The 19,507-nt window shown below is 36.5% G+C and overlaps 1 protein-coding gene across 5 annotated transcripts in view; it reads left to right on the top strand.

Moving 5' to 3' along the window:
• MTA3 (metastasis associated 1 family member 3) overlaps positions 1-19,507 on the top strand; it is a 144,277-nt gene that overhangs the window by 7,985 nt on the left and 116,785 nt on the right. For all 5 annotated transcript variants that reach the window (XM_087436841.1, XM_087436839.1, XM_014792324.2 and 2 more), the window contains exon 3: positions 1,194-1,287. In XM_087436841.1, the coding sequence (XP_087292967.1) occupies positions 1,194-1,287 (94 nt within the window). The remainder of the gene's footprint in view (positions 1-1,193; positions 1,288-19,507) is intronic.

Raw genomic sequence — 19,507 nt, 5'->3', positions numbered from 1 at the left:
ATATGCCTTGAAACTCTAGCTTTGGGTTTTTAACATGCATTTTGTCTCCAGAAGACAAAAATAATAAAGAGCTTATAATTGAAGTCAATGATAGATTTTATTTACATGGAAATATTGGCCTGTTCATTTAGCAGATTGCTGGATCATTACTTCTGGAGGATTTATTTGATCACAATATTGTGAAATATAGAAGCAGTTTGGTTAGGATTTAATATGATTTCAACGTTAAGGGGCAATATTTCTACAAGACTATTTCTCACTCTAAAATATTGCTGCTGAACTTCATAAAATTGACAAATTTACTGCAACACGTATATATTCTTATTTCTTTATGTCTGAATATATCCGTAAACCCAGAGAAATTCTGAAAATTTGTTCTCAAATTTGTTTGAAACTGGAAATCACAATAGCATTTTATTATAATCTGTGTTTTTATAAGAAACTTTGTAATGAATGATTGACCTTGAAAGCTCTCAGAATTCATAAAGAACAGGAGAGTGGGAGCCTGGGCCCCTGCTGCAGTAAATTACAACCTAACTGAATATTGATTATATTCTAGACTGTAGTCAGAAAGAAAGAAGAGCTTCAGTGTTCATAGACTCAAGGTTTTTAGTACTTTTATATATGAAGGTAAACTACGTACTACTAAAAATATTGACTGTTATGGATTCATAGACTCCTTGGGCTGGAGAATGCTTTTCCAGGTCGTCTGGTCCGTTCTGCAGGTTGGCTGCCCCGCACCTACAGAGCTTCCCCATCAGTCGAACATGGGGGTGTTTAGGAGAGGGCTGGATAATTTTAACCAGCCTGTGCTTTTGGGAGTGGGTTTGGAGGAGATATGTTTAACTGTCTTAAATAAGTTATGTTGTGGCTGTTTAAGTTTTTGGGATTAGTTTCTTAAGGCTAATCAGATTTAACTCTGCCTGGCTTTAGTCATTAAAGCCATCTGATCACTTTAGTTTAATTGATGCTAGTGAGTTATTTTGTGTTTGACATTTCAGTTTTCCTTGGAACCTGAACAAATGTTGCTCATCCTTATTTGAATTTTTTAAGCTCTCTGATTATCCTGCAGTTGTGGTTAGCACAGTGTAAATGAGAGGGATCTTATAATTGTGCTGTATCTAGTTTTGTTTTATAAACTATTTGAATCTAATATTCAGTACAGAATGACTTTTATTTTTCTTATTTCTTAGACTGCAACTGGCAACGTGGAAGCAAAAGTAGTGTGCTTTTATAGACGACGAGATATTTCCAACACACTTATAATGCTTGCAGACAAGCATGCTAGTAAGTTAATTGTCTTTTTCTTGGATTAACAAAAAATGTTTTAAGTCTTTCATTTTCCATGATGTGAGGGAAAATACTTTTTGTTACCTGTTGCTTTTTGCTTTCTCATTTGTCTTCCTTTTAGTTTAGATGGGAGTAATTTTTTGGATGGTGCTTGGTTTTAGTATATTTTTTTAGGTTGCATCATATGTTTATTAATTAGTCAAAATGTTGAAATTGAAGTCTTTGCAAGTAGGCTGTAGCAGACAATCAGGGCAGTGTTTTGCCATCTCTCATTTAGGGTGGTGGTTTGAGGGTACATACAGATAGGAGGAAATTTATACTTCACTGGTATTTTTTTGGAGGACCTTTTTTTCCTTCTCTAAAACAACTGAGTAATATTTACGTTTTTAAAAATTCTGAATATTTATTATATGTTTATAGTATTAGGTATGTATGAAAACAAAAGTTTGCCTGAAAAAGAAGTGCAAAGTGATATTTAGATATGGAAAATTCCTGTAGATAGCAGCTCTCAGCGCTTCTTTATAGTTTAATCTTTATTGTGTGTGTTTTTTCCCAATCAACAGCTTTGACATATTTTAGCCCCTTTGATTTTTTTAATTTTAGTTTTTTAAAACAACAAACACAGTCATAAAGATTTAAATTTTAAGAAAGAAGGCATATGTTGAATATAAGTACTTTATTTTGAAAGCTGTTTTTTCCTACAAAATACGTGATGAGAGTGGGACCATGTGTATGTGTATTTTCCACTTTGATACTGTGATCTGTAATGCTGTGGTCTTGGGGATTCTGAAGCTTTTGAAGTGTTTTGGAAATGGGGTAAGGGAGACTTACGTGCATGAGTTTGTTCTGTGTCTGCTTGAGAATTATTTCCCCACTGTGTTGCCGGTTTAACCAGGCAGATTGGTCGTCTCAAGTTAAATTCTTACTATGTTTTCTGCTGTAGTTCATAGTGTTTTTCAGTTTCTCTGTTTGTATAGAAAGTGCTCATTATGATATGGGTCTATAATATTTACAAATTATATATTGACAGATTCAGGGCATTCGTATTTCTCCCTCACGTATGAGACCAAAATATTGCTTTTTTTTTGTGAGGAAGATCAGCCCTGAGCTAACATCCGATGCCGATCCTCTTCCTTTTTGCCGAGGAAGATTGGCCCTGAGCTAACATCCATGCCCATCTTCCTCTGCTTTATATGGGATGCCACCACAGCATGGCGTGACAAGTGGTGCATTGGTGGACGCCTGGGATCCGAACCTGCGAACCCAGGCTGCCAAAGAGCAGTGCACGCACTTAACTGCTTGCACCATTGGGCCGGCCCGCCGTAAAATATTGCTTTTTAAAATGACATACTAGTCAGTTATTTTAGCTATAGCCAAAATCTGTAAATTCAATGTATTATTAAAGTGTCTGCAAAATTATTTGGATTTTATTTACCATTTACAACATATGAGCATAGGAGAGGTAAAATGTCTCATTTATATTCATATATATATATATATATATCGTTTTTTTTTTTGGTGGGGAAGATTGGCCCTGAGTTAACATCTGTTGCCAGTCTTCCTCTGTTTTATATGTGGGACACCGCCGCAGCATGGCTTATTGAGCGATGTGTAGGTTTGCAACCGGGATCCAAACCTGCGAACCCTGGGCCGCCGAAGCAGAGCACGCGAACTTAACCACTATGCCACCAGGCTGGCCCCAATATTCATATACTTTTGTATTTAATTTAGCATCTAAAGTTATTGCTGCAAAGGTAGTGAGGTGTAGGGATTGTTCAGGGGTCTGCTGACTGTTTATGGTGGGTGTCAGCATACCTGCATCTGGGTGCTGTCTGTTTTAAGCTTGTATATATAGGAAATCAGTTATTTCAGAATTGATTAGGCTCTTGGTATTGACTCATAGAAACCACATTTTTTTTTTTTTTTTAAGAAACCAAATTTTAAGAGACTTAAGAATCAGTCAGAGGGCTGGCCCCGTGGCTTAGCGGTTAAGTGTGCGCGCTCTGCTGCTGGCGGCCCAGGTTTGGATCCCAGGCGCGCACTGACGCACTGCTTCTCCGGCCATGCTGAGGCCACAACCCACATACAGCAACTAGAAGGATGTGCAGCTATGACATACAACTATCTACTGGGGCTTTGGGGGGAAAATAAATAAATAAATAAATAAAATCTTTAAAAAAAAAAAAATTGAAAAAAAAAAAGAATCAGTCAGATTATATAGTGGCAGTCATGCATTTTAGAGACAAACCTGGGTTCCGATTCTGGTTTGCTACTTACTGTTTGCCTTGGGAAAATTTCTTCTCACCCATCTCCATTTTCCTTATCTGTAAAATGGGATTGAAAAAAATCACCTCATTTAAAAAAATTTTTTTTAAATTTTTTTATTGCGGTAACATTGGTTTATAACATTGTATAAATTTCAGATGTACACCATTATACTTCTGTGTCTGCATAGAAGTCACCTCATTTTGAGTTATATATATTTTACCACAATAAAAGAAATTAAAGGAAAAAAATTACACCAGCTTTGATGTGAGGATTAAATGACTTAAGGAACAGGTCGTAATGGGTGTTTAATAAATGTCTGCTGTTTTTCTACCTCCTCAGTGATTTGTAGATCATCTCTTTGAGTGGATTATTTCTGTCTACATTTACCTTTCATCTCTTATTTATTGATTTTACTCTCAAAGGAAACTGTATGTCTAGGTATGGTGGAGTTAGAGGTATCTTAACTGTATTTCTGTTGGTATTAAATAAAACTTCAGGTGGGAAGAACAAATAAAATTGCCTGAATAGTTCATGTTTTATGAAGAGGTTTTAAGGGAGGATTAATGGAGAGAGTGTCATATATTAGAAAAATTTCAAAACTGGAGTCCTGGGTGTGGGTGGCACTTAATTTTAGTTTCTCCATTTAAAAAACTCTTCATTAAGGACTCTTTCAAAACTTTTTCTTACAGAAGAGTACAGAGAATAGTATGATATACCTGATGTTTCCATTACTCTGCTTTAACAGTTATCAATACATTACCAATTGTGATTCATTTAGACCCCTACTTACTTGCCCCATTATTTTGAAGCTCATTGGAGAACTCTTATCATTTCATCTATAAATATTTGCGTGTTTATTTCTAAAAGATAATGCCCCCATTCAAACTTACAGAAAGTGCCAAGAATGTACAAGGAACTCCCATATGGCCTTTACCCAGATTCAGCAATGAACATTTTGCCCTATTGACTTTATTATTCTTTATATATATAATATATTTATGGCTATGTATATATATGTTTTTTCCTGAACCATTGGTGAGTTGTTCCTAAATTCGAGGAAATTCTTTTACATAACCACACAGTATAGTAAACAAATCAGGAAATCTAATATTTACACAAAATTATTATCTCGTTCACAGTCCTTTTTTATACTCCATGTCCCAACAGTGTTCTTTATAGCTATATATTTTTTCCTTAGTCTAGAATAAAATCCAGGCTCACACATTGCATTTAGTTGTGATGTCTCCTTTATATGAAACCAGTTCCTCAACGTTTCTTTGTGTTTTTTGACCTTGACATTTTTGAAGAAAACAGGCCAGTTATTTTATAGAATATGGCTCAATTTGTGTTTTTCTATTGTTTGCTTATGATTAGATTCAGGTTATGTATTTTTGTAGGGATGTCACAGAAATGATGTTGGTTCTTCTCAGTACATTGTGTTAGGAGGCACATAATTGGGTTTGTCCTAATATTGGTGATGATAGTTTGATGATTAGGTTAAGGTACTGTCCCTTTGTATTCAGTAAGTTATTTTGGAGAGATACTTGGCAAATATGTAAATATCTTGTTCTTGGTCAAACTTTAACCTACTCATTTTAGCATCCATTGATCATTTAGATTTCTTTAAACATTAGTATCATCAAATATCTAGTTAGTTTTCACATTTCTCCTATTTTGTTTTTTCTTTTTTATAGTTTGTTTAAATTGGAATCCAGATAAAGTCCATAGATTGTGATTGGTTGGTAGAACTCGTATGTCTCTCTTTTTTTGCTTGTATATCTATTTTTTTATTGAGATATAATTCACATAGCATAAAATCCATCCTTTTTTTAAAAATTGGTATCATAAAAGTTTATAACGTGAAATTTCAGTTGTACATTATTATTTGTCAGTCACCTTCAGCACTTGTGCCCATCCCCCAACCTCCTTCTCTCCTGGTAACCACCAGACTGTACTCTCTGTCCGTATGTTAGTTTATCTTCCACATGTGAGTGAAATCATACAGTGCTTGTCTTTCTCTGCCTGGCTTGTTTTGCTTAACATAATACCCTCCAGGTCCATCCATGTTGTTGCAAATGGGACGCTTTTGTCTTTTTTTATGGCTGGGTAGTATTCCATTATATATATATACCACATCTTCTTTATCTAATCATCTGTCATTTGGATTGCTTCTACTTTTTGGCTCTAGTGAATAATGCTGCCATGAGCGTAGGGATGTGTAAGCCTCTTTGGATTGTTGATTTCAAGTTCTTTGGATAAATACCCAGTAGTGGGATAGCTGAGTCATATGGTATTTCTATTTTTAATTTTTTGAGAAATCTCCATACTGTTTTCCATAGAGGCTGCACCAGTTTGCATTCTCACCCGCAGTGAATGAGGGTTGCCTTTTCTCCACAACCTCTCCAACATTTGTTATTTTTTGTCTTGGTGATTATAGCCATTCTAACTGGTGTAAGGTGATTCTTAGTGTAGTTTTGATTTGCATTTCCCTGATGATTAGTGATGTTGAACATCTTTTCATATGCCGGTTGGCCATCTGTATATCTTCCATGGAAAAATGTCTGTTCAAATCCTCTGCCCATTTTTTGATCAGGTTGTATGTTTTTTGTTGTTCAGTTGTGTGAGTTCTTTATATATTATGGAGAAAGTCCATCCTTTTGAAGTGCACAATTTAGTGGTTTTTGGTATACTCACAAACCATCACCACTATCTAATTTCAGAACATTTTCATCACCCCAAAAAGAAATCAGTTATTCCCCATTTCCCCTTCTCCTCAGCCCCTGGCAACCACTGATCTACTTTGTCTCTATATATTTGCCTGTTCTGGACGTCTCACATAAATGGAATCATATAATTTGTATTTTTTGTGTCAGGGTTTTTCTTTTTACTTAACACAATGTGTTTAAGTTTCTTCTATGTTGTGGCATGAATTGCCTCATTCCTTTTTATCGCTGAATGATATCCCATTGGATGGTTATACCATATTTTGTTTTTCCATTCATCAATCAATGGACATTTGGATTGTTTCCACTTTTTGGCTGTTGTGAATAATGCTGTTTTGAACATTCATGTACAAGTTTTTGTGTGGACATCCTTAATCTTTTAATCTATAGATACATATTCATATTGTCTTTCCTTCTGTCTCAATATTTTGTTGAAGACACCAGGTCATTTTTCCTGTAGAGTTTCCTTTGGTCTGGATTTTGTTTATTGCATCTCTGTTGTGTATTTTACCATGTTTCTCTGTAGGTGGGTAGTTAGATCTAGATTCTAGAGGATCTAAATCTAGGTTTCTTTATTTATTTTTTGGGTGGGGGAAGAGGGGGGTGCAAGCTTACTCATTGGTAGTGTTGTGTACTTCTGTCAGGAGGTCCATAAAGTATTGTTGCCTGTGTCTTTTTTTCAACATTTTAATTTTTGAAGTAATTTTAGACTTACAGAAAGATTATTAAAAATATTACCAAGAATCTCATATGCCCTTGACCCAGATTCCCCAAATGTTAACATTTTATATATTTGCTCTATTATTCTAGGTACATATTATTAGTGTTTTTAAACCACTTGAAAATAAGTTCAAGACATATTTTCCACCTCTAAAGATAATTCAGTGTATATCTTCTAAGAACAAGGATATTCTCTTATCTAACCTCCACACAGTGGTACTCTAGCCTATAGACTTATTCAGATTTTGCAAAATTTCCTACTAATGCCTTTTATAGCAAAAAATAAAAAAAGAATTTTTAAGCTGTCTTTTTGTTATGTTGTCAACCATTGATTGATTGACCATTACATTAATCTGTTAATTCATTAAAGTTGTAAACATTATGCTTTTAACTCTATCATCCCCTCATTTGTTAGATAGAATATTTCTATGAAGAGAATATTCCCTCTGTCAACTATTAGGTTACTCTTCAGGTTCAGATCTTATAGGAAAGGCTGGTTAAATTCTTGGTGTTTTTTTTCCTCCTTTTGGTTACTAGTTTTCAAAAATAATGTGGTGGTTCCTGGCATCCTTCAAAGATTATTTCTTTTTTAGTTTCATCATGAACTCAAGGATTTGGACATATTTGATATTATCAGTCATTATCCTTACTGATACTCAGGTTGTCCCATCTTCAGCCAGCAGGGCTTACTTAGGTCGGCTTTCGAGTCATTTTGAAATGACCCCACTAGTCTTTGTTATCTGACTTGCTTTCTGCTGTGACAAGATGTTCCAGGCTCATCTTTTACACTTCTTGCCCCAGACCTCATCTCTCCAGAGCCCTTTTTCCTTTTACTGGGAAATCATCTTAGAGACCACAATCTAAGCACTAGGAGATGGACTCTCTTTTGAGAGAGGGTGACGTGATATCTCGATTGCCACGTACTTTTAAAAGATTAGACTGTTTTTGTAGTGTATTCTTCGGAATTAAAAGAAATCTGACTTGAGTATTTGTTACTGATTCTTCTTTTCTAAGGTAATTTCACAAAAAGCCAGTTTACATACTTTGTGTTTTTAAAGCAATCTTGGTTCTCTTAATCTATTAGAAATGGAATTTCAGGTTAAAGAAGTGATGCCTGATGCCGGGCCAGCCCTGGTGGCCTAGTGGTTAAGTTCAGTGTGCCCCACTTTGGCAGCCGGGGTTTCGTTCCTGGGTGCGGACCTACACCACTCATCTGTCAGCAGCCATGCTATGGCAGTGGCTTACATATAAAAAGAGGAAGATTGGCAATAGATGTTAGTTCAGGGCAAATTTTCCTCAGCAAACAAAAAAAACCCAAAACAAAAAACAAAAAAAACAAAAGTGATGCCAATTTAGAGTTAACCATGTCCACCCTAAACTGATGGACTCTTCTAAAATGAAGAATTTCATTGGTACTCCTTATCTTACACATATTTTAGATGTTTTAGACATATTGTGTACTTTTAGATTGTGATTCTTAAAATGTAAAGCTTTAAAAAATTAAGTTTGTGTCATCTTCATCTTTAACCTGTTAGGCAAAAAGTAAAGTGTTTATTTTACTTACAGCTCTCTTCCTTCTTTAGAATTTTCTTCCCAACCTTTCAGTAGTTGTGTCACTTACTCTGGGTTGAAGTTGGAACATTGGGAAAAATGGAGTGAATAAGAATATTTCTTTTACTTATGCTCGTTCTGTTTGCTCCTGCCTTTCCAGTCCAGCATGTACACACTCGGAGCTTTGTGGAGGGAGAAGAGAAAGGAGATAGGAAGATTTATTTATACTTAGAATTATAAAACCACAATTAGCCGTGGGAGAGAATTGGGGAGAAGTTAATCCTGCCTACCTTAAGTCCTGTTTATATAGTTTACCAACTTAGTGATGATTCTGGCATCTTTGTGTGATTATTGTACATGGAATCAGAAAGTGGTGTTAACACTATTCTTAAAATTTTAAATAAAGAGACATTTTAGGGTGTGGTAATATTATTAGGCAATAAAGTTATGATTTATTTCAGGTAAAAGGTGAGGTGACTTCTATACCCAGTTCTTCCCATATCCTGGTCTGAGTCATTATGTTCTTATAAAATGTTTTAGTGTCAAAGGGCATATTGAGAACTTTATTTTTTAAGATACATGCAGTATATGATTCAGAATTATTAAAAAGAGTAGAATGTTTAATATGTTTTATAGGGTTTTTGGACTAAAATGGGATTTTATAAAAGAATTGGCACCTCTTTTTAAAAGATATAGAACCAGTAATGACGATTGTTACTTCAAAGTACTAACATTGGATGTTCTGAATACATCTACTCTGCCCTTTCCAGTTTTCTTTCCTGGCCTTGGCACACAATTTGTGCATTCTGAGTGCTCAGTGTTAAGTTCTTTAATGTTCTGGGGGCCGGCCCGGTGGCACAAGCAGTTAAGTGCGTGCGCTCTGCTGCGGCGGCCCGGGGTTTACCGGTTCGGATCCCGGGCGCACACCGACACACTCCTGGGCAAGCCATGCTGTGGCGGCGTCCCATATAAAGTGGAGGAAGATGGGCACGGATGTTAGCACAGGACTGATCTTCCTCACACACGCAAAAAAAGTTCTTTAATATTCTGGACATGGTCTTGATCATCTTTCCACCCTTATATATCTTGTTTATTGTAGTTGCTTCACAAATGTCTGTAGCCTTAAATGTACCAGGGGAACAAATCTGAAGAACAACCAGACTACCAGTGGTTTTGTTTTAGCATCTTGGTTGGCTGAGAAGAATCTGGTGGTTTTAAAACATGGTCCCCAAGTGCCTTGACGTTCTTTCCATTGATAGGTGGAGTCCATGTCTTCTCGCCTTGGATCTGGGTGGGGTTGTGACCAGCGAGTACAGTGGAAGTACTGTGCTGTGTGACTCCCAAGGCTAGGTCATGAAAGGCCATGCAGCTTCTGCCTGGTTTTCTTGGAATATTTGTTCTCAGGATATTCCTGCTTGGAATTCAGCCACCATACTGTGAGAAGACCAAGCCACATGGAGTTGCCATGTGTAGGTGCTATGGTTGACAGTCCTAGCTGAGCCCAAGTGCCAGACATGTGGCTGAAAGAGCCACCAGATGATCCATTTCAGTCTTTCCTTTAAGGCCTCAGTCATTGTAAAGCCAAGACAAGACTTCTGTGCTGTGCCCTGCCTGACTTCCTTACCCACTGAACCTGGGAGCAAAATAAAATAGTTATTATCTTGTGCCACTAAGTTTTGGAGTGATTTGTAACTCAGCAATATATAACTGGAACAGGATCATAATAATTTTTCTGTTTTTGTGTATATTTCAGTGACAGTTTTAAATCAATATCTAAGCTTATGACTGCCTACTAAAAGTATTTAATGAACTATTAGTTTTCTTTAAGTAAACCTCATTTTCTTTTGACAGATTGGCTAAAGTGAAGAGGTTTTGCACTGATGCCTCACACTGAATATTTTCCTTATAAGTGAGTTTTGGCCACAGTGAGCACAAGTCAGGAAAAATGCCCTCTTTATTATTCTGAAGTGAGATGCATTGGTAGTAATAACTTATACATATAATGTAAAAAAACAAAGTAAAACCAAAACTCAATATTATGCTCTAACTGAAATATAAAAGAGAAACAAAAAATTTATAATAAAACAATAGAATATTCTGTAATAATAGGATATATAATATAATAATAGAATCTTATTTCCTGTATTTCAATATATGTAAATTATGGGGTCTGACTGTAGAGGAAGACATAATGAAATTGTGAAATGCTTGCATGTGTGCATAGAATCACTAGCAGTGCAGCAGTTATAGATTAGACTGATTTGTTGTATTAGGAACTCTAATATTTGTTGAGATTTTTCAGAATGGTAAATCACTCTTGGTAAGTTCTGAACAAAACAAAATACAGTCTTTTTTTATATGATGGCTGCATTCCTGGAAAATTCAGTTATACTAAAATCATACCCAAAGTACTTTGTGTTCTCGTACATAAAATGGAATTAGCTCTACTCTCAGGTAACAGAATCATGTTTTTCACCTGCATGAATGTCCGGAGGAACCTTTGAAAGTCATGTGAATCAGTTCCTTGGTACTGGGCTGTCCTGTGCTATGTACCTGTATATCATAGAATGTCTGACATCCTTGTCTTCTGTCTCTGAATCGTCAGTTCCACTCCCATTGTGGTACTCCTCCCTCCCCACCTCACTGTTTCCAAAAGACTCCTTAGGATGTGGAGTAGCACCCATCAAGAACCACTGCACCGAACTCAATATCATAACAAAAACTAGGTCTCTTTTTAACATTCACTGTAGTGCTGGGAAGATGGAAGTTACTTGGTATGTACAAATTAAAAAAACCCTTAATATTTCCCCTAATTCCCCCAAATTAGAGATAAAGTTCCAAGCAATAAAAAAGTTAAAATTATTTATATTCAACTAGGATTGATACTGTCTTGACCTGGAATGTAAGGGAGAATTTGACAATACCTAGCAAAATTAAAACTCAGTATTTACATTACTGGATACTAATCATAGGCAAGTGCTCAAGGAAACATGCCTTCCTAATAGCGAAAATGAGAGACACTTAAGTGTCCAACAAGAGTATTAATCTAAACAAACTTTGTTTACTGCACGTATTCTGAAATGCCTTGCAGCCATTTAAATGACTAAAATAGATTTTTTTTTTTTAATTCATTTTTTCCCCCCAAAGCCCCAGTAGACAGTTGTATGTCGTAGGTTCACATCCTTCTAGTTGCTGTACGCGGGACTCGGCCTCGGGTTGGACGGAGATGTGGTGCCTCGGGGCGCGCCTGGGATTCGAACCCGGGCCGCCAGCATCAGAGCGCACGCACTCAACCGCCAAGCCACGGAGCCGGCCCTAAAATAGATTTTTATATAGCAACATAGACAGATGGCACAATATATAATTGAATTAAATAATTAGATAAACATGCAAAATATACCCCAGTTTTAAAACAGATATACAAAAAGTAAAATTTTATAGACATTTATGTGTGAATTTCTATGTATATATATGTATGTGTTGTGCATATATGTATACCCTGCAAAACAAACAGTTATAAAGAACATTCAGAATAAGAAAATATTTTGGAAAATTAAAAAATGCTTATTGAAATAAAATAATAGAAGGGCTGAATAATGAAGACTGATGGATTTAAGTAATAAAAATAAATGAGAGAAAGGGAGAAATTATTAAAAAGGAGAACATTTCCTCAGAGATGGACAAAAATCTTCAGATTGAATGAAAAAAGACACAGATACTTTATTTCAGAACACCAAAGAAAAACTGAAGATCCTAAAGTTTTTAGAGAAAGTTATCAATAAAGGAATGTTACTAGAAGAGCAAATTATTTTAAGTTGGGAATTCAATGACAATATGAAATTTTAAATAAAGGTATTTTTCACCAAATGAGAAGCATGACATAAATCAATAATTTAGGAATAAAATTCCAGATTATTTTATCAGAACATTAGAAACAAAGAGGGGAAGTGAAATTCTTCTAAAAGTCTGATATTTTGAGGAAAGCTCAGGTTACAGGTACTGTACAGTTTATTATGTTGATAGTTCACTATATTTATTAGTTACAGTATATCTCTTAATTTAAGGCTAACAAATGGAAGGATACGGATGAATAGTTTGATTTTACTTTATCTATGCTACTAGATTAATAAATTAATTTAAAATGGTCTCCAGTAGACCCTAACTCAATAGAAGAGGGAAAAAGAATAATAAGGTAAATATGAAATAAGATGGCCAGAATGAGTCCAGACATATCGATAACAAAAAATGTGAATGGAATAAATTCCCCTGTTAAAAGATAGTTGTTCATAACATTTGACTATAAATGAGGTCCAAAGAAAACCTTAACAGTACCAAAAGCAGGAATTGGACAAATAACATTCTGTCTACAAGGCAGTGAAGTAAACAGCTAACAAAAGGAATACCAGCAGTGTTACTGTGCAATTTGGAAATTTAAAAAACATGCTTATAAGTAGCTTTTGTGCTAAAGGAGAAATAAAATCTGCAGTTGTGAATGATTCCAAAATGAATGACAATGAAAGTACTATACCTTACAAACCTGTAGGATGAGGCCAGGGTGATAGTCATAGAAAACTGAAAGCTTTCAAAGCAATCCTTGAAATAATGATTAACAATAATTATTAAAGCCAGGTATTCAAGATAGAAGAGAAAAATAAAATAAATCCAAAAGAAGGAAGGAATTAAATATAAAAGCAAAAAGTAATGAAATAGGAAAAACTGTAGAAGTTATAAAATCAGAAGCTCTTTCTTTAAAATATTATTCAGTATTGTAAATGTTTGAATTTTCCTCAAGTTAATTTATAGGTATAAGGAAATCCCAATCAAAATCCTAATAGGACTTTATTTGGAACTTAGCAAGGGAATTCTGTGGTATACTGTGAGGAAAAATATCAGATTCGTTTGATTTCTCGCTTTCTAGTAAATAGTTTTAAGTTACGTATTTTTCTTTGAGAACCTGTGGTCGTCTCCCATAGGTTTATTATGTAAACCTATTATGTATTATGTATTTGTCATTCATTTCTGAGTAGTCCCTGTTTTTCAAATAATAGAAATGTAGAACAGCACAGTGAACCCCCATATCACCATCACCCAGCTTCAACAATTCATCAACATAATTTGCTCCTGCTTCCTCTGCCTTGCATCCCAACTCAAATCTCAGTCAGCACACACTTTCCTCTGTAAATACATCTTTTTTTTTTTTTGAGGAGGATTGGCCCTGCACTAACATCTGTTGCCAATCTTCCTCTTTTTTCTTTTTTCTCTCCAAAGCCCCAGTACATAGTTGTATATCATAGTTGTACAGTTGTAACTCTTCTATAGGGGACGCTGCCTCAGCATGACTTAATGAGTGGTGAGCAGGTCTGCGCCCAGGATCCGAACCAGGGAACTCCGGGCCACTGAAACGGAACGCGAACTTAACTGCTAGCCACCAGGCTGGCCTCTGTAAATACATCTTTTTTCTTAACCTAATACTTATTTACATGAATAGGCTTAGTTTGTCTGATCTATTAATAATTTTATTTATTTATTTATTTCCCCCCCCCCCCCCAAAGCCCCAGTAGATAGTTGAATGTCATAGCTGCACATCCTTCTAGTTGCTGTATGTGGGACGCGGCCTCAGCATGGCTGGAGAAGCAGTGCATCAGTGCGCGCCCGGGATCTGAACCCGGGCTGCCAGCAGCGGAGTGCACGCACTTAACCGCTAAGCCACGGGGGCTGGCCCATGTCTAATCTATTGATCACTAATCTGTTGATCACTTCTGGTAAGGGTATCAGTCCATTTCCCCTTGCATTTCTAACAGTTTTTCGTTTTGAAGTTATGTCTGGCATAATGGTTGTTATTCCAGATGGATTCTTTTAAAAAATAATGGAAAATATCTTTCTGTAATGTTTTTCACGTTGAATTCTGTCTTTTCTGACACTATTGCTATTCCTGTTTTTGTTTGTTTAGTTTATATTAATTTTTTATCCTTGAATTTTTAATCTTTTAGGTTGTTTTTTAGAGTGTCATGTCTCTTTAAACCACATATAGCTGGATTTTTTGTTTGTATTTTTTTGTCTTTTTAAACCTATTCTGAGAGTCTTTAACTTCAGTAAGGACATTTAATTCTTTTATATTTAGTTGTATTTTATTTTAATTTCTCTGTGAGTGTATTTTCTCCTTCCTTCCTTTCCTTGTGTTGGTTTTATCAAATTTTCTGTTTGTCAGGAAGATATTATATTCATCCTATTTGTAATCTTATAATGGTTATCTTCACATTTTTACTTATCTTGTTAAAAATTTTTGATTTTTGAAAGGTTATATTTGAATATGAGTCAACATTTAAAAGGTACAAAAAGTGCATTCAGTGCAAAAATTCCCTACATCAGGTCTCCAAAGACCTGGTTCTCTCCTATAGGTCACTGTTGTTACTAGTTTCTGGTGTTTTTTTCTAGAGAAAATCATATGTAGAGGGAAATCATACATATGTGTATAGACATATTTCCTCCCAACTTTTTTTTTTTAATAAAAATGATAGCATGTGCAGCAGTTTTCATTTTTTTTTTGGTCTCAACTTTCCCTTAATAGTTTAAAAAACTTTTACTCCCTTATACATTTTAGAGTTGAGGTCTAAAATTTTTCATCAAAAATTTAAATAGTTGCAAAGATAAATTATCTAGTGTGTTGTAAATAGTGACATTTAAAAATAGTTATATCACACTTTAAAGCATTCTGGTGGAAAAGAAATATTGTAACAATTTGCCCACCATCACCAGTTAAAAAAATGGATGAACAAGGTTGACTTGAACAGTTGGAAATTTTACGGATCCTTTTTTCTCCTTGAGCTCATTTCAATTCTGCTTTCTCCACAGGATTTTAGCCTAATGATTTTATGCTTGAAAGTTTTATTCATCATCATATCATTCTCTGCAACAAAAATATGTACATAAATTAAAATTTAAAAACACTTTGTTTCCTGAGTCCATAAGGCTCAGAGTCTTAATAATTTCTTTTGGATTTATTATAATTATAGTCTAAATATTGTAAAAGTTTTGATAATTTCTCAACATAAAAATACATTTTTACTGGAAGTCATCTAATGAGATAGATAGGGCTGCCTCTCACTCCAATTAGTTAATGAATCCTTGGATTAAAATGTAGCTCATTTCTAGAATGAGATAGGGTTTGGCATTGATTCTGTTCCTAATTTTTGTGTTTATATGTGTAAGTTGTGACAGAATTTTTCATCTAAGTAAGTAGATGAAAATGGTGGAGTTTTGTTCATTTATCAAATATATTTTGAGCTCTTCCTGTGTTCTGGACACTCTTCTAAGCTCTGGTGATGAGCAGTGAACAAAGCAGCAGAAATCCCTGCCCTCAGCTTACAAGTGTCTCATCTTTGTTCTTCTGAGTCATATGTGAAAAATCTACAGCTGTTTTTCATCAAAAGTGATTTTTTGTTTTTGGAGAGGAAGATTGGCTCTGAGCTAACATCTGTTGCCAATCTTCCTCTTTTTGTTTGAGGAAGATTGTCGCTGAGCTAACCTGTGTGCCAATCCTCTATTTTGTATGTGGGACGCCACCACAGCATAGCTTGATGAGTGGTGTTTAGGTCCACACCCAGGATCCAAACCCGTGAACCCCGGGCTGCCGAAGTGGAGCACGCAAACTTAACCACTATGCCACTGGGGCAGCCTCCAAAAGTGATTTTTAGTGACAATTCAATTAGGTCCTCCTTTAGTTTTACTGAAAGTTGTGAATGTGAAACCACCAGACTTGGAAGAGGTTTATTAAACCAGTCATTAGAGTCATTCATGGTCTCATTTTCTGAGAAGCACAGTAAAAAGGCTTCACCAAGACCTAACAAATGACTGTTAATTATACTTCTTACTATTTCACCTGTAGGGATTGTGTCACCTAGGGTTCTACCAGAGAAACCGAACCAGTTGGAGATTTTTTATATATATGTATATAAAATCATATATACATATACACACACACATATAATCTCCTATACACACACACATACCAGTAATCTCTAACTGGTTTCTGTAAATATGTAAAGAGATTTATTGCAAGTAGCTGTTTTACATGATTGTGGGGGCTGGCCAGGCAAGTCTGAAATTGGCTGGACAGGCTGGTAGATGGAATTTCTTCAGTTTTGCTCATAAAACCTTTCAACTGATTAGATGAGGCCCACCCAGATTGTGGAGGATAATTGCTTTTACTTAAAGTCAGCTGATGTTAATTAAACAAAATACTGTCACAGCAAAACCTAGATTAGCGTTTGAATAACCAAGGACTGTACCCTAGCCTGTTTGACACGCGAAACTATCATAAGGACCTTATTTAAACTAATATACTCAGAAGAGGTTGGGAAGGTTGAAATAATGTTCATTTAAATATACCTTTGTGGGCCGGCCCCGTGGCTTAGCGGTTGAGTGCACGCATTCTGCTACTGGCGGCCCGGGTTCAGATCCTGGGCGCGCACCGATGCACCGCTTGTCCGGCCATGCTGAGGCCGTGTCCCACATACGGCGACTAGAAGGATGTGCAGCTATGACGTACGGCTATCTCCTGGGGCTCTGGGGGGAAAAAAAAAGGAGGAGGATTGGCAATAGATGTTAGCTCAGAGCCGGTCTTGCTCAGCAGAAAGAAGAGGATTGGCACGGATGTTAGCTCAGGGCTGATCGTCCTCACAAAAAAAAAAAAAAAAAACCTTTGCATTTTAAATTTATGTCTGGTAAAATGTTCAAATCTTATACCATGTATGTACTTAAAATATATGATATATGAATTACAAATATATAAACTATATTCAAATATATTTTCACCAAATTTTTAGAGTTGTGGATTTCATTTATTCAATTATGGAAAATGACAATGACCACCACTAACCTTAATGGTGGAACCAGTCCTTATTAACAAAGGAAGCTAAGTCACACTGACTTTGAAAGTCTGACTCTTTTTTTCCAGTTTCAATAAATGAGTGCTATGTATCCCCAAGGCAACCATCTCCTGAATTCTGAGAGAGACTCTTGGATAATGCTCAGAGCCTTCCCGTGATGGACTAAGGCCTTCAGTATTTGTTACACGTTCTCTTTGTTTTTTTGTTTTCGTGGGGCTGTTTTCTCAGGAGTGATGCATTTTTTTGACCACCATTCAGGGGTTGGAAAAAGTTAAGTCTTTAAGTGAAAATTGCTCCTGTATCTATCTATTGATTGATTGATAGGTAGATACCTGATACTATAGTCTCAAATATTTCTGAATTTGTGACATCCTAACACACGCCATACACCCCAATTCTAATACCACACTTCTCTGTAAACTGAAGTATCTATAAGACACAAAACCCTACTGTGTGAGTTTTTGATATCTTGGTTAAAGAGGCTTCTTAGAGATGTATGTTGTGTCTCTGTGTTGTCACCAACGGTCTCTTTGTTTGGTGCCCTGGAAATTTTTACTCCCTTGGGCTGTGCTCTACTCTAAGATTTAGGGTGGTGGAGAGGTACGTAAGAGAAGGGCAGTGGAGATGAGAAAAGAAGGATCAGCCTGGTGCCTTGACCCTGTGCTAATTCTCAGGCAGATGAGTAGGAACCTAGTACATGTGGAAGTTGATCTAAAAAGTGATCTCCTTAAACCTGTATTTCTGAAGACTTCTGATACGCTGTACCACTTTTCCTGGGCCTTGCTTTTTTCTTGTTTATTTCTTGAGATCCTTCCATATCAATACTTCCTTTTATTGGCTGCATTGTATTCCACAGTTTGATGTACTATAATTTAACCACTCTGTACTGGTGGAGAATTGGGTTTTTCATCTTTTGCTGTCAAACGGTTACATATCATTTAGCACGTGTAGGAGTACTGCATCTATATTTAGCTAGAGATTCCTAGGATTGGAGTTGTGGAGTCAGAAGATTGTGCATTGTAATTTTGTTGGGTGTTGACAAATTCTTTGCCTCAGATAGGGTATCAGTTTACACCGACCAGCAATGAATGAGTGCCTGTTCCCTTTCACTCTTACCAGTATAGTTTACTATCAGGCTTTTTTTTTTTTTGTGAGGAAGATCAGCCCTGAGCTAACATCCCTGCCAATCCTCCTCTTTTTGCTGAGGAAGACCGGCTCTGAGCTAATATCTATTGCCAATCCTCCTCCTTTTTTTTTTTTTCTCCAAAGCCCCAGTAGATAGTTGTATGTCATAGCTGCACATCCTTCTAGTTGCTGTATGTGGGACGCGGCCTCAGCATGGCCGGAGAAGCGGTGCGTCGCTGCGCACCCGGGATCCAAACCTGGGCTGCCAGCAGCGGAGCGTGTGCACTTAACCGCTAAGCCATGGGGCCGGCCCCGCTATCAGGCTTTGGATCTTTACTAATCTAACAGGTGAAAAATGATACCTTGGTGTAGTTTTACTTTACATTTCTTTTTGTGTGTGTGTGTGTGTGTGTGTGTGTGAGGAAGATCAGCCCTGAGCTAATATCATGCTAATCCTCCTCTTTTTGCTGAGGAAGACCGGCTCTGAGCTAACATCTATTGGCAATCCTCCTCCTTTTTTTCCCCCAAAGCCCCAGTAGATAGTTGTGTGTCATAGCTGCACATCCTTCTAGTTGCTGCACCTGGGACGCGGCCTCCTCATGGCCGGAGAAGCGGTGCGTTGGTGCGCGCCTGGGATCCGAACCCGGGCCGCCAGTAGTGGAGTGCACGCACTTAACCGCTAAGCCACTGGGCCGGCCCTAGTTTACATTTTTTATGAAAATGTGACTTTCTTATAAAAACCACTTATATTTCCTTTTGTATTAACTGTTTATATCCTTTGCCTTTTTTTATATTGAGTTTAACTTTTGTAATTTATAGGGGGAAAATTCTTTAACTCAATAAAGGAAAAAAAGAGCAAGTACCGGGCCAGCCCGGTGGTGTAGCGGTTAAGTGCGCGCACTCTGCTTCAGCGGCCCGGGGTTCGCAGGTTCAGACCCCAGG

Source organism: Ceratotherium simum, chromosome 11, assembly GCF_057802395.1.
Source record: "Ceratotherium simum simum isolate JZ-2026a chromosome 11, ASM5780239v1, whole genome shotgun sequence".
NCBI classification, from domain to species: domain Eukaryota; kingdom Metazoa; phylum Chordata; class Mammalia; order Perissodactyla; family Rhinocerotidae; genus Ceratotherium; species Ceratotherium simum.
This window is presented reverse-complemented; position numbering and strand designations above follow the sequence as displayed.